A 14,925-nucleotide genomic window follows, 5' to 3' on the forward strand; every position below is an offset into this window, starting at 1 on the left:
TGCCTGCCAGCACAGGAGACACGGGTTTGATCCCTGGCTTGGGAAGATTCCCCTGCAGGAGGAAATGGCAACCCCGCTGGCAGTATTCTTGGCTGAAAATGCCACGGACAGAGGAGCCTGGCAGGCTACAGTCCATGGGGTCGCAAAGAGTCAGACATGACTGAGTGCACCATAAGATTACCCTATGGCATGTAGTGGGGGGTGAATAGGAAAGACCAGGACAGGGGCCTGGGAAGGAGGCTGGGCAGAACCAGCACTCAGAGGCTCCAAGCCAAGGCAGGGCTGAGCTTCCATGCAGAGCTTCCACGCAGACCTGCAGGTCACCAGGAGGCTTCACGAGTGACACCATCACCTTCCCTTTTGGAGAATACTGTTCACAGCAGTGTGGTTGGGGGACTGGCCGGAACAGGAGCTAGTGTGGAGGCTGCTGCAGTGGCCTTGAAGGAATGAGGCTGTGGTGGTCAGGTTTAACTGCTGAGGAAAGGATGAGAAGCAGAAAATCACAAACCTCACACCCTGCTTGACCGGCTGATTGGTGGAAGTCTCCTCAATGGAAGGAAGAAGGTTTTTTCCTCCGTGGGCACCCGGACGCCCCTGTCTGAGTCCCCCAGACGTAGGCCAGTCACTAACTCCTCTTAGTCTCAGCCCTCAGGGCCCATTTCGCGGGCACCTGAAGCCCCAAGCTGTCAGTGCCAGGGCCACTCTGAATGAGGTCAAAGGAAGTGGACATTTCTCTCTCCTCCTGCTCGCTCACCCTCCCTTCTAGAAATCTCTCATCTCTCTGTTCTGCCTCTGTCACACCCACAAGATAGGCCTTCCAAGGGCCACATCCAACCATCCTTGTCCTTGTTCTCCACCTGGCCAGATTGCCTCGACGGCCCCCATTCACGGACCCCCACACCCCCACCCCTCTCCGGGCTGGAGGGTGACAACCGCGAAAAGGAGGGCGACTCTCTTCTCCGCGGGGCTTCAAGTGACATCACATCCTCTGAATGCGAAATCGGGCTCTGCGGCCGGGTCGAAGGGCGAAACTTCCCCCCGGCCCGGTCGGTGATCCACCGGCTCCTGCGCGCCTCGGAGTTTCCGCGGCGGGGAGCGCGCCATGGCCTCACTCTTGACCGCCCTGATCCTGCCGCTGGCCCTGCAGCTGCTCGGTGAGTTGGCGACCCCTGGGGGAGGCGGGGGCGGGGCTGGCATGGGATTGGGGGAGGGGTCGGCGCGGGGCTCCCAGCTCAATCTCGCTGCCCCTGTCCCGCAGATACCCGCAAGGTCCTCGGGTCGCTCTCGTTCCGGATGTCGCCGACGCAGAAGGAGACCAGACTGGGCGAGAGGGTGGACCTGCAATGCGAGGTGATGCAGTCCGGCATGGCGTCAGGGTGCTCCTGGCTCCGCCAGATACCCGGGGACGACCCCAGACCCACCTTCCTAATGTACTTCTCCTCCCAACGGGTCAAGTTAGCCCCGGGACTGGACCCCGCACACATTTCCGGCGCCAAGGTCGCCGGCTCCAAATTCCAGCTCACCTTGAGCAGCTTCCGCCAGGAGGACCAAGGCTACTATTTTTGCTCGGCCTTGAGCAACTCGATCCTGTACTTCAGTAACTTCGTGCCTGTCTTCTTGCCAGGTTCGGCGCCCCGGGTGGGCTTTGGGGTTCGCGTCTGAGTCCGTTTTTCACAGGGACACCACTACTTTCGAGTCTCTTGGGGTTCGAGCCTCTGGGGGCTACTTACATACTGTTCCCAATTCACAGAGGAGAAAACTGAGGCTAGGGTGCGACTGGGTAGTAATTCAAGGTGACTTTTTAGGTCTGGTTGATCTGGGCTCGAGTTCCGGGCTAGTATGATCCTGGGCAAGTTATTGCACTTCAATTATCTGAGCTTCCCTCTGCTGGTCAGTAGAAGGCCGCTGATCCACCCTCCCACCCCTGCCTCCTCCAAGCCCTCGAGGTTTCTGGTGGGGCCCTGGAGAGAGGCGGGGCGGAGGGGCACGGGCCTCTGTGTTCATGTCCAAGGCACCCAGTGCACTCAGACGACCAGGTGGTCTTTCAGCATCTCCCTGCGCTGAGCGCCGAGCTCCGCTGATCCTCTACCGCTCCTCCAGTGGCTAATCCGGAGGGAGTGCCCCCTTGGCAAAGGCTGGCGGAGAGGTGGGAAGGGTTCGCGGGCACAGCTCCAACGCGGCCCCTAACCACTCTCCGTTGTTCCCGCAGCGAAGCCCGCCACCACGCCAGCGATGCGGCCATCCACGCGCGCGCCCACCATCGCGCCGCAGACTAGGTCTGTCTCTCCGCGCTCAGAGGTGTGCCGGCCCTCTGCGGGCAGCACAGGTGAGGCGGGCGCGGCAAAGGCCCTCGCCGGGGCCACGCTGATCTTCCTAGCAGCCCAAGCGGTGGGGAAACGAAAGCCGGAACGGGGAAAGGGACGTGCCCGCACCAACGGGGTGGATAGGGTTGGTGGGGGGGGGGTCCCCAGGGTGGGGTGGGGGATCCCAGGCCCTCTCCTAAATGTCCGCGTCTTCTGTGTCGTCAGTGGACACGAGAGGGCTGGACTTCGCCTGCAATATCTACATCTGGGCTCCCCTGGTCGGGACCTGCGCCGTCCTTCTTCTCTCGTTGCTCATCACATGCATCTGCTACCGCCGTAAGTCCTGGGGAATCGCGCGGGAAGACTCGGCCCGATTTTTGCAGCGCTTTGCTTTAGGCAGCCCTTGCGGGCAATTCAGTTAGTTGGGTTCGGATTTCTGGAACTTTGAGCTGCACCGCAGGGCCAGGCACTGCCTATGTCTTTCCTGGAGAGAGAACGCGGGGAAAACCCCTTCTCTTTCCACATCCCGGGAAGTTTTTAGGAAGGCATAGTCCCATCCCCGGAGCGGCAGCGGCAGGGGTGGGGTGTTCCACCCGCGAAGCCCGCAGGGTCTGGGCTTATTACAAACGCCTAGGATGGGGAAGGAAATGGCAACCCACTCCAGTGTTCTTGCCTGGAGAATCCCAGGGACGGGGGAGCCTGGTGGGCTGCCATCTATGGGGTCGCACAGAGTTGGACACGACTGAAGCCACTTAGCAGCAGCAGCAGCAGCAGCAGCAGGATGGGGATGGGAGCAGGGCGGGGCCCGGCTGTGGCCCAGGCACCAGAGCCCAGGAAGCCCGGGTAAAAACCACTAAAGGCAGTGGTTTATCCTTGGCCCCCTCCTTGTGAGCCCCCACACCAATTTGGATCCTACTGCAGGTGGCCATACTAACCCACGTTCACCCACGTCTGTATTTGCAATGCTTTTTAAAGTGATGTGAAGAGGGGTGGGAAAGACCTCACCTCAGTTCTCAAGAGTTAAATGCTACTTATTGCATAGCACTATATTCAATATCTTGTAATTATCTATAAAGGAAAAGAATCTGAAACATTTATTTACATATATCACATCCGACTCTTTGGGACCCCATGGACTGTAGCCCACCAGGCTCCTCTGTCCATGGAATTTCCCAGGCAAGAATACTAGAGAGGGTTGTCATTTCCTCCTCTAGCAGATCTTCCTGACCCAGGAATCAAACCTGGATCTCCTGCATTGCAAGCAGATTTTTATCATCTGAGCCACCAGGGAAGCCCCATATATTTACATATATATATATATTTACATGTATAAAAACGGAATCACTTTACTATACATCTGAATCTAACACAATATTGTAAATCAACTATACTTCAATTTTTAACTTTTAATAATAAGTATTAACACTATAAAATGTAAATATATTATGCTTTATAGCTTGTGTCTTAGTAAATTAATCTTCTTTTCAGTGTCAATCATATTATACACTGTCATTTTACAAGTTTACTTTATTATGATGCATTTTTTCCAAATATTTACTTATTTGGCTGTGCTGGGTTTTAGTTGCAGCACGTGGGATCTTTTATTAATAGTTTTAGCATGTAGGATCTAGTTCCCTGATCAAGGATCAAACCCTGGCCCTCTGCTTTGGCAGTGTGCAGTCCTATACACTGGACCACCAAACACCTATGATGTATTTTTTATAACGTTGATGTAGTTATTGTTTGCTTTGAAAAAAATAGTCATAGCCACACTAGAAAAAACTTATAATCCTAAATAAACAGGAAAAATGAAGCAGAAATCATGTTTGGAACTGTTGGCCATGGTGAGATAATCATCTTACCCCTTCTTTTTCCTTAACCAGGGAACCGAAGACGTGTCTGCAAATGTCCCAGGTGAGTCTCTTGTAATCTCTGGACCTGCTCATCCCAGGCAGCAGATGGTGGGGATCTTTTCCAGACAGAGGCCATGGCAGCAGAGTCCTGAGGTCCAGGGAGTTACTATAGTGTCTGAACAGATGCAGGCAGAAGGCTGACACTGGGGAGGAGACGGAGGCGAAGTTGGACTAACGGAAAGAGCAGTGTGGTTTCAGGAAATGTCCATCTTATTTGGCCTAACCTGAAGTATTCCCCCACTTAATCCTATATCCATGCGTGTCGTGCTCAGTCATCTCTGACTCTTTGCAACCCCGTGGACACCCCCTGGACTCCTCTGTCCCTGGGATTCTCCAGGCAAGAACCCTGGAGTGGGTTGCCATTTCCTCCTCTAGGGCATCTTCCCGACCCAGGGCTCGAACACACTTCTCTTTTGTCTTCTGCATTGGCAGGCGGATTCTTTACTACTGCACCACCTGGGAAGCCCCCAAAGACCCGAGGTTCTTTTATCTGGATGATTCCGTCTGAGTCTTGTTTTCTTTCTTTCTTTCATAAATATTGATTTCTTTCTTTTAAAGTTTTTATTTATTTGGCTGCACTGGGTCTTCACTGTGGCACACAGGATCTTTAGCAGCGCATGTGAACTCTTTGCTGCAAGCATGTGAGATCTAGTTCCCTGACCAGGGATCAAACCTGGGCTCTCTGCATTGGGAGCACAGAGTCTTAGCCACTGGACTACTAAGGAAATCCGAGTCTTGTTGTTTTCTTACAAAAACTTTTTTATTTTCCCATTGGTTTGGTCTAGCTTTTGGGGGTGGGACGGGAGAGTCAGTTTTATCACCTAAACCAAATATCACTTGATTTAAAAAAAAAAAAATGGCCTCAGTTGCTCATTTCCCTGTGGCAACTCAGGGCCTTGATTTACTGCCAAGGACTGGAGGGGGAAGAAGGGGAAGTCAGGGAGAGAGGCAAAGAACTATCTGGCAGTTCAAGTGACTCCCTCATCCAATTCCAGCCCATGATCATTCTGAAATGATCAGGAAAAGACAAGTGAAAAACGGTATCTGAAAGAGAGGCCTCAGTCTCCTTTCTTCTTCCAACTTAGTCTGAGGCAGCACTGCCCTAACATCTAGCAACTGCTCTCTCTAGCCCAGCACAGTGATGGGAGTCACACCCAGGGAATTCCTTATGCTCACAGCAACTCAACAGAGGAACACCACAGTGCCATCTCACAGGTCACTGGCTCAGAGATCAGGAAATCTAGCCAAGGTGGCAGAGTCATGCTTACACGTTAGCTATCAATAATGCTGTTATTTAGTTGCTCAGTCGTGTCCAACTCTTTGTGACCCCATGGACTATAGCCCACCAGACTCCTTTGTCCATGGGATTTCCCAGGCAAGAATACTGGAGTGGGTTGCCTTTTCCTTCTCTGGAGGATCTTCGTAATCCAGGAATTGAACCCACATCTGCTGTTTGGCTGGTGGATTCTTTGCCACTGAGCCACCCATCAATAATATTGGGTTGGCCAAAAAGTTCATTTAAGTTTTTCCCAAAACCCAAATGAACTTTCTGGCCAACTTAATCATAACAACCTTAAAGTTTACCAGTGCTTTATATATATGAATATATATAAAGTTTTTAAGTTTCAAGTTTCATAACAACCTTTAAAGTAGTCAGTGTGGTTACCATTTTATAGATGAGGAAACTGAGGCTTAGGACCTTTAGTGACTTGTCTGAGGCCATACTGCTAGCAAACAGGAGAGCTGCAACTTCTGTTCAAAGCCCAGGCTCCTCTCTGTGGTTGGGGGCCAGGGCAGAGGGGGTTAACGATAACCAACTCTATTCGCCAATTCCTTTCAGTAGATGAAAATGTTTCAAGTTTTATACCTGAGGGTTGCATTTCACACTCGATATTTCTCTGCAGAAATCCAAGTTCAGTGTCTTATACATTGTTATTTTTTAACAATGGAAATGTAATGAATTTCCAATGCATATACTAAAGGTGATATACCAATGGATACCCTTTAAGAGCAGAGAAGGATTTTTTTAGCAGTTTCAATATTGGAAAGATTTTGGAGGAGAATCATCCATTATCTCTATCTTTTCTGAAATTTTGAAATGAGTAACTGAGAATAAAACTCTGTCCCAAAATACGAAACCATGCAGATTAAAACTATGAGCAATTCACACACCTGAGTTAATAAGCTCAGTGATGACCAAGGGCAGCTCAGCTTCAACCCCGAGGTTTTGGAGGATGGTGTGTATAGACATGACACTCAGGATGAATCAGCCCATTTAGAAGGTGCTAGCCTAGTAGTGAATTAACACATCAAATTTGGGTCATCAAAGGGACTTTTAGGTAAAATAGCTCTACTTGACTGACAGACGGTGGTTCATTCACATCCTCCCCTATTGCTGTGATCCTCTCAAGGGCTGAGAATCAACTCAGATGATGGCTTGGTTATCAGCTTGCTTCTCACACCTCCATGGGGACCTTGACAAAGTCTCCAAGAAGCTAGACTAACTGGCTTCAGATGCTGGCTCCAGCCCCTCCTCGCCACGTGACCTTGGGCACATTCTCCAACCTCTCATCTCAAGATGGCACAAGGAAAGTTCTTGGCAGGGTTGCTGAGGTCCTTCACCTAGTCCCATGCTGGTGGCCTGGGGACAAGTCCTCAGACCCCCCTGAAGGCTGGGAAGCTGGCGGGGTGGGGGGTAGACATGAGTGGATGCTGCATCGAATTGCAGGGGCTCTTGCTGCACTGACAGTCACCCACCTCTCTTTCAGGCCCGTGGTCCGACAAGGAGGCAAGCCCAACCTTTCAGATAAATATGTCTAACATGGCGATGGGCCCCGTGTGACAGCCACTACAAGACTGCATACTGAGAACTCTCCTGACGGAAAGCAAGAATCCTTCCCTTTCGATTTCTCCCGTGCTTCCTTCCTTCTCATTATTATTCTTTTTCATGGGGGTGGGGTGGGAAGAGTTACTTTTTCTTTATCATTTAGTTTGATACAAAACAAGACTCTCGTGTCTAAGGCATACCACAAGGGTTATCACACTGTTGTGCTCCCATACTGAGGTAGAGAGCAGGCAGGCCAGAACTACCACAAGCTCTGTTCTCAGAACCTGGCTGTGAGAACTGGTGGGGGCCCCGGCACCCACTCAGTCCCAACCTCTCCTCCACCTGTTTTACAAAGGAGGACGCTGAGGCCCAGAGATGGGGAACAGCTGGACCAGAGTCCTAGCAGGGCTCCACACAACTGAGGTCTTTCTTCCAGAGGCCTCTGTCTCAGCATGGAGAGCTGGATCTCAAGCCTCAAGAGCACAAGTTATTTCTGAAGCACCTGTGGTAGACCCATGACTGTACCCAGAGCCTCTATGAGGTAATGAAATAGGACAAGAAAACTTGACAGAGTTCTGTGAGACTGCTGAACAGGATCAGATTATTTTTTTTATAATCAAGCGTGAAATTATACAGATAATAGGAATTCTTCCAATGAAGTGGAAGGAGTGAACTGAACCCTGGAAAATGAGCAACCTGACCTCTGAAGAAAATCTCTGGGAAATCCCAGCCTGGAGGCAAGATGGTTCTCCCAGCCCTTGTGTTGTGGAAGGACCCATGAAAGAGGAGAGGCCACCCTCTGCAAGCATGATTTGAATGTTTCGAAAGTTGAATGGAGTTCAACTCTCTCTAAACATTGAGATTCCATATTCAAACATGCTCCTGGCTCATTGGTGAGTTTTTATAGTTTGCAGGGGGAGAATTGTGACCGAGCAGCTGGCACAGGCCCTGGCCACCCCAGGCTAGCAGCTGAGGGGATGTGCAGACAAACTCTGGTGAGGAGGCTACGAGCCCAGCTGCAGCCCTACAAGGCATTTCCTTTCTTACTGTGTTCTGCAAAAAATGCATGCTCACTGGAAGAAAAATGTAGCTAAGGTAGTAAGAATCATCCGTAATTCTTTACCTCAGGAATAATCCATTGTTAATATTATGGGCTACATTCTTCCTGATTATTTCCTGTGCCTACATATAAAATATACAATTTTTAAAAATGGTATTGCACTATGCTTTTATAAGTGGCTTTAATAAACATTTATGCCTTACTTCTTAATAGCAAAGTCATATTTCATTTTTGATTGTGCCATTATTTAACCATGACTTGATATTTCATTGTTTCCAATCTTCCACTACTGTAATAACAAATACTACTAAAAAGTTGCAGACATCTTGAGGACAAATACCTAAAATTCTTGGGTCACTGCCCACTTTCACCTCAGACTCCCCATTTTCACATCAATCAAAATCAATTCATCTCTTCTTGTATCATCTTCCTTCATTTTGTTCTTCCTTGGTAACAGACAAATTGCTACTCCTCTCGTAATAAAACACAAAAGCTTCATTCTGTCCTTGAGGTGAAATAGACATACAGAAAAGTGCACAAACTGTCAGCGTACAATTCCAAGTCATTATGCAGTGAACTCTCACATAGCCGGCACCACATCAGAAACAGAACTTTCCCTGCCCTCTAGAAATGGCCTTCCACAGCCTTCATTTTAAAAAGCAATCTACTTTTAGAGAACAAAAATCTAGAGGAAAAAGTATCATCAGTGTGGGAAAGCAGAAGAGAAACTGGGAAGGTTTCTTCAAGACAAAATCTGGCTCTGACCCCTCCTCCCAAACCTATCAAGCTAACCAGAATGGGGATGGAGGGGCACAACCCAGGGATAGAGGCCTAGCTTGGAGTGGGTTGCAGGCTCTGGGCTGTCTCTGTGTTTCCTGAAAGAGGTGAGGAGGAGCATTCCTCAAAGGGAAGGACAGTAAAAGGGCCACATTCTTTCTGGGCTACATTCTTCTACATTTTTTCTCCAACTTGCAGCTCAGGTGTGAGCAACCAGGAGCCATGAGGCTCCAGAAAGGATTAAATATTCCCTGATTTTTTTTTCATATCCCCCACGAAAGGGGTGGGCTTCCCTGATGACTCAGACAGTAAAGAATCTGTGCCTGGTGGGCTACAGTGCTTGGGATTGCAAAGGTCAGCACGACTCAGCAACTAACACACACATGAAAGGATTTCTTCACTCACCACAAATAAAATGGTAAAACAACAATTTGGAGATTAAAAATATTAACACAGGAAAAAGCAATCATTAGAACTGGCCCTCGAGACCAGGAAGAAAATAGAGCAGCAGTGTACGGGGCAGGAGGCCTAAGGCACGCCAGGGGTGGCCTGTGAATCTAGGCTCAGGGCTCACTGGAGACCGCAGACATCCAGCCTGCTTGTTCTACCCGTGCAGAAGGAGGACCGACAGTTCAGAGCCGGAGGCCTCAGTCCCAACAGTCTTTTTTTTTTTTTTTTTACTTGCCAATCTCTAGCCTGAAGCACAGGTTTTTACCAATTTTCCTATGTGAAAGATGCCCACAACACATTTTTGGATCCTGAAAAACAGGAACTAAGAGAAATTACTTTTGTACTATGCAGTAAGCTTGGTTCAGCTGGCCAGAATCCAGTTTCAACATTTAGTAAGGATGCATTCTTCTATCAAGACCATAGCCTAATTGTTGAAGAAAAAGAGAGATTGGTTGTTTCTTTTTCCCAGCTTTTAAACTGCCTTAAGAGAGCCCACCCTACGGAAATCCCCTGTGACACTTCAGCAAGTGGGTCAAAGAGAACTTTCTCTCTCTCTCTCTTTTTTTAACCAGCAAGAAGCTGCCCCTCCCTTCTGCGCTGGGCCTGTGTGCAAATCTTTCCTGCACATGATTTTGCAATAGCCAATTTTACGACAGCCATGATTTTAAAAGCTATTCCTAAAAGCAGACTTGAGTCGTTCTTCTCCACCAAAGGGAACTGCAGGAGGCCTCAGTTACCAGAGATTAGGTTAAATGCAGAAGCACTGAAAGCAGCTTCTTGGCTGTGCTAGAAATTAACTGTGCATTCTCCAGCAAATGACAATGCCTCGATACCTCAGTTTCCTCACTTGTAAAATGAGGGTAACAATAGTCCCTATCTCAGAAGGTTGTTGGCAAGAATATATGTATTTTTTTCAGTGCCTAGAACAGCTTTTGAAATGCAGTAACAAACAAATCCTGAAAAAAATGAACATGTACTAAACTTGTCAAAATTACTGTTGTACCAGTTACACTCTGAACACAGCCACTCGTGTCTGATTCTTCTAACTTCTCTTATATCCATAAAAGGGGTACAAAATAGTCATTCCTGAGGGGTCCATGTACTATGTATATGCAGGGATCTCTGTCATACACATCTCACAAGAGCTCAGTCTCAGATGGACACGGCCTCTGCACTGCGTGATGAGAAGCTCCCTTCAGCCTGGCATCCTGACCATACCCTGTCTGTGTGGCGAGTCTTACCATCCTTGAAACAGTGTAGTTTTCAAGACATTTCCCTCTAGTTATAAACTGTAGTGAGCATATGCTTCATTTACTTCCAAAGAAGCAGAAACAGCTGGCTTACAGTACATGCTTTGTTTCATGTGATGACCTACACTCATTTTAGCAGTCACTTAATATTCTCCAGCAAGGCAGATGTGAACTTGTACAGCAGAAACAGTATGAAAAGCTTGTGCTCTACTGTTGGTCATCTCAGCACCCACTGACGGCCCCGTCCCTGTGGGCCTAGTTCACCTCTGAGACGTCAGCTACCAGTTCCCCTTTTCTGATCTCTCTGAGCTGGCTATGATTTGCCTATGTCATGGGTCCCACGTTTTATTGGCTTAATGAAATAAAACCTACCTAGCGGCTATTCAGCATTCACCATGGGCCAGGTATCTCATTTAGGCCTCCTCAAAACCATGAGGTGGGGCTTCCCAGGTGGTGTTAGTGGCAAAGAACCTGCCTGCAAATGCAGGAGACGTAAGAGATGCAGGTTCCATCCCTGGACTGGGAAGATGCCCTGGAGGAGGGAGAACATGGGAACCCAGCCCAAGATTCTGGCCTGGAGAATCCTATGGACAGAGGAGCCTGGCAGGTTACAGTCCATAGGGTCACAAACAGTAGGACATGACTGAAGCAACTTAGCACGCATGCAAAACCATGAGGTGGAAACTATCATTCCTCTTTACAGATGGGTCAACTAAGGCATAGATAGGAAGTTTCTTTTTTTCTTTTTTTTTTTTTAAGGTGTAGACTTTATTTATTTGTGTTTGTGCTGGGCTTTCCGTGCTGTGCAGGCCTTTCTCTACTGGTAGTGAGCAAACTCTAGAGTGTGGGCTCAGTAGCAGTGACTCATGGGTTTAGTTGCCTCACGCCATGTGGAATCTTTCTGGACCAGGGATCAAACCTGTGTCCTTTGCAATGGGAGGCAGATTCTTAACCATTGGACCACCAGGGAAGTTGGATGGAAGTTTCTATCACTTGCCCAAGACCACACAACTGGAATTTGGTGGAATCAGGATTTGAACTCAGATCTAATTCCATACGCCAAACTCTTAAATACCCTGCTATATTGATTATTTTATAGTCTGACTTTAATTTTTAAATTAGGCAAATACAGGCATACTTGAGATATTATAGATCTGGTTCCAGACCACTGCAATAAGTGAATATCACAATAAAGTGAATCACAAGAATTTTCTGATTTCCTAGTGCATATAAAAGTTATGTTTATACTATACCATAGTCTATTAAATGTATACTATATGTCTAAAAAAAGGCACATACTTTAATTTTTAAAACTTTGTGGCTAAAAAATGTTAACCGTCATCTGAACCTTCAGCAAGTCACAGCAGTAACATCTAAGATTACTGATCACAGATCACATAACATATAATAATGAAAAAGTTTAAAATATTGCTAGAATTATCAAAATGTGATAGAGACACAAGGTGAGCAAATGCTTGTGAAAAAATGTAAATTTGCTAGATGCAGGGTTGCCACAAACGTTCAATTTGTTTAAAAAAAAAAAAGCACTGTATCTGTGAAGCACAATAAAGCAAAATACAAAAAAATAGGGTCTTCCAATAAAGCATTTAAAAATGCTTTAAAGCTTTATAAGCATCTCAAAACCAAGGTGCACACTTTTTACCTACGCAGATACCAAGATAGAAAACAAAGGTCATCATTGGCTCTGAAATTTGACACATGGCAAGAATGTTCTAGAACAAGTATAGAATAGGGCTTCTGTCTGTAGTTAGGGTGAGGTTCCTGCTTCTACCATGAATACCACCAGAGGCTAAGAAATGTATGTCAAGGAGATATTCTAGTAACAGCAAACTCGTTTGTCTCACATCTCAGGACAGGTGAGAAGTTGCATTGACTACTGGTATTGATGACTTAATTCCATTCTATGAATGAAATTTCACCTGTTACCTGGCTGAGATGCACAGTTAAGTGCATCTTGTGGCAGAGACCACAAGTTACTTTTGTAACAACCATTCACCCCTTCTTCCTTCCTAACAGAACCTTCCTTTTATTATAGGCAGCAATGTGCCTGGCTCAAAGACTACATTACCCAGACTTCCCTGCAGCCAAGTGTGGCTAGTAAGTCACTGGGTAGAGCTTCCAGGAAAGACTTCAAAAGGGCTAACCTAGGTGGAAGCTTGTTTTTTCCCCACTTGCTTCCTCCTTGCTGCCTGGAACACAGACATGATCAGAGGTGAAACTGAGGCCACACGGCAAGACTGTGGGTCCCTTGACGTCAGGAAGCCACCACACAAGCCTGACAGCCTCCTGCACGCGTGCTGCTGACACTAACCAACACAGACACAGGCCCTCAGCCCAAACTTCCAGAACCACCTCTCAAAGCTTTCATGACAATGTAATAATTTCCTGTGAAATTCCTCTGCAGAGCTGATGTGCTCACTGATCTAAATTAACTAAAAGCAGCACAGTCTTGTGCTACGACAGGAAACCTGAAATGCATTTTTTTAAATTGGGCTTTGTTTAGTCACTAAGTCATGTCTGACTCTGTAACCCCATGGACTGCAGCACGCCAGGCTTCCCTGACCTTCACCATCTCCCAGCGTGTGCTCAAACTCATGTCCATTGACTCAGTGATGCCATCCAACCATCTCATCTTCTTGTATTGGTTTTTGCTCTACATGATTCAGATATATATATATATGTCCCCTCCTTCTTGAGCCTTCCACCTCCACCCCCATCACAGAGCTCTGAGTTGAGCTCCCTATGTTATATAGCAGCTTCCCACTAGCTATCTATTTTACACATTGTGGTATACGTATGTCATTTCTAATCTGTTCAGAAGGGAAAGCTCCGAAAACAGTCTTGAATGCTAACAAATAACACACTTCTTTTTAAGGCACATCTTTGCTTCCGACAGGAAATGACACCAAAGTCCTTCATTTGAAAAGCAGCACTTGCTCGGTGGCTGAATGTGGTCTCCAAATGGAGTGAAAAGGTGAATCCCTACAGGAGACTGGCAGAACATCACTAAGGTCACATAGTGTAGGAAGCCAATGAAGTAAGGAGAGTGTGGAGAAGTTAGAAATCCACCCAGAAGTGAAGACAACAGGAAGAAATGGGAATGATTTTTAGAACAATCAGAGCAAGGAGTCCCAGCACTTGAGAGACAAGAACACTTTAATGCTTCACTATATTGAAAGAGACTTCTGAGCATTTTATGTGACAAAAACATCATCTTGCTGTATTTTCATTTAACTTCTCTCAGATTACCCTCATTGAGAGGAGAGACCAAGATTGTCTTATTCACCATGCTGCCCACCAGGACCTACTGTGCTCAACAAAAACTCACATTCGCCTTCATTACCTACCAAACAGGCCCTCCCAGGGTCTAACCTCATCCTCTCCCCAGCCACCTTTCATCCCACTGCAGCCAGAGTGGACCTTAAAAACACATAAATAGCTAGTGGGAACCTGCTATAGAGCACGGGGAGCTCAGCTCGGCGCTCTCTGACAACCTAGAGGGGTAGGATGGGGGTGGGGGTGAGGAGGAGGCTCAAGAGGCAGAGGATATATGAACACCTACAGCTAATTCACACTGTTGTACAGCAGCAACTAACACAACATTGTAAAGCAATTATACTTCAATTAAAATAAGTTAAAAAGCACAAATCAGGAAATTTCCAGATGGTGGTGAGAACTTCAAGCTCCCACTGCTGAGGTCACTGATTCAATCCCTGGTTGGGGAACTTAAGATTTTGCATTCGTTCCCACCCTGCCACCCTCCCTCGCATCATTACATCTCGCCTTTCTCTTCCCTCCCATCATCCTGCAATAGTTAGGTCACTGGTGGGCATTAACCACACTCCAGGATCTTGGTTCTCTTCTACTTTTCTGCACCTATTAGCAGTCCATAAGCTCCTGGAGGCCCAGGACTCTGCTTCTTCCTAATGCCTGGCACTTAAGAAAAAGAAAAAAAAATTCTATGTTGAATGACTGAAGCTGTCATACTATGTTACTTTCTGCATTTCACAGGCACACATCTGCCTAAGTTACTAATGGATTCTGTTGCACAAGCAGATATTTAGCCTGAAGCACTTTGCGCTTTTCTGAGCTGAAGGAAAACATAGCTAAGGAAACAGGAAATTCCCTGACATGCAAGTGTCCTTGCTTAAGACAGTGCTTCTAATGTTTAGCTATTTTACATTTGCTAGTATGGAAGACTCGCAGGAGCAGCACATCCCACTGCAAGAAAAAGGTTTTAGGAAAAAGAAAAATATATTATCACACATATTAACAGCAATTTCAACGAAGCTTTGTGAATGGATCATTGCATTATCACCCCTTA

At 47.1% G+C, this 14,925-nt stretch overlaps 1 protein-coding gene across 1 annotated transcript; it reads left to right on the top strand.

Moving 5' to 3' along the window:
• The first annotated feature begins 676 nt into the window (after window positions 1–676).
• On the top strand, window positions 677–8,318 carry CD8A (CD8a molecule). Its single transcript, XM_040224262.1, has 6 exons — window positions 677–1,154; window positions 1,259–1,624; window positions 2,210–2,326; window positions 2,529–2,639; window positions 4,187–4,217; window positions 6,985–8,318. The coding sequence occupies exons 1-6, from the start codon at window positions 1,103–1,105 to the stop codon at window positions 7,034–7,036; spliced, it is 729 nt and encodes a 242-aa protein (XP_040080196.1). The 5' UTR covers window positions 677–1,102; the 3' UTR covers window positions 7,037–8,318.
• The last annotated feature ends 6,607 nt before the right edge of the window (window positions 8,319–14,925 follow it).

This window comes from Oryx dammah, unplaced genomic scaffold, assembly GCF_014754425.2.
Source record: "Oryx dammah isolate SB20612 unplaced genomic scaffold, SCBI_Odam_1.1 HiC_scaffold_25, whole genome shotgun sequence".
NCBI lineage: Eukaryota > Metazoa > Chordata > Mammalia > Artiodactyla > Bovidae > Oryx > Oryx dammah.

Excerpts from the sequence above, each read along its gene's own strand:
- CD8A (XM_040224262.1), top strand. The coding sequence starts at position 1,103 with ATGGCCTCACTCTTGACCGCCCTGATCCTGCCGCTGGCCCTGCAGCTG. Across the intron at positions 2,327-2,528 it reads GCCCTCTGCGGGCAGCACAG|TGGACACGAGAGGGCTGGAC; the intron begins GTGAGGCGGGCG and ends CTGTGTCGTCAG. Across the intron at positions 4,218-6,984 it reads CGTGTCTGCAAATGTCCCAG|GCCCGTGGTCCGACAAGGAG; the intron begins GTGAGTCTCTTG and ends CCTCTCTTTCAG.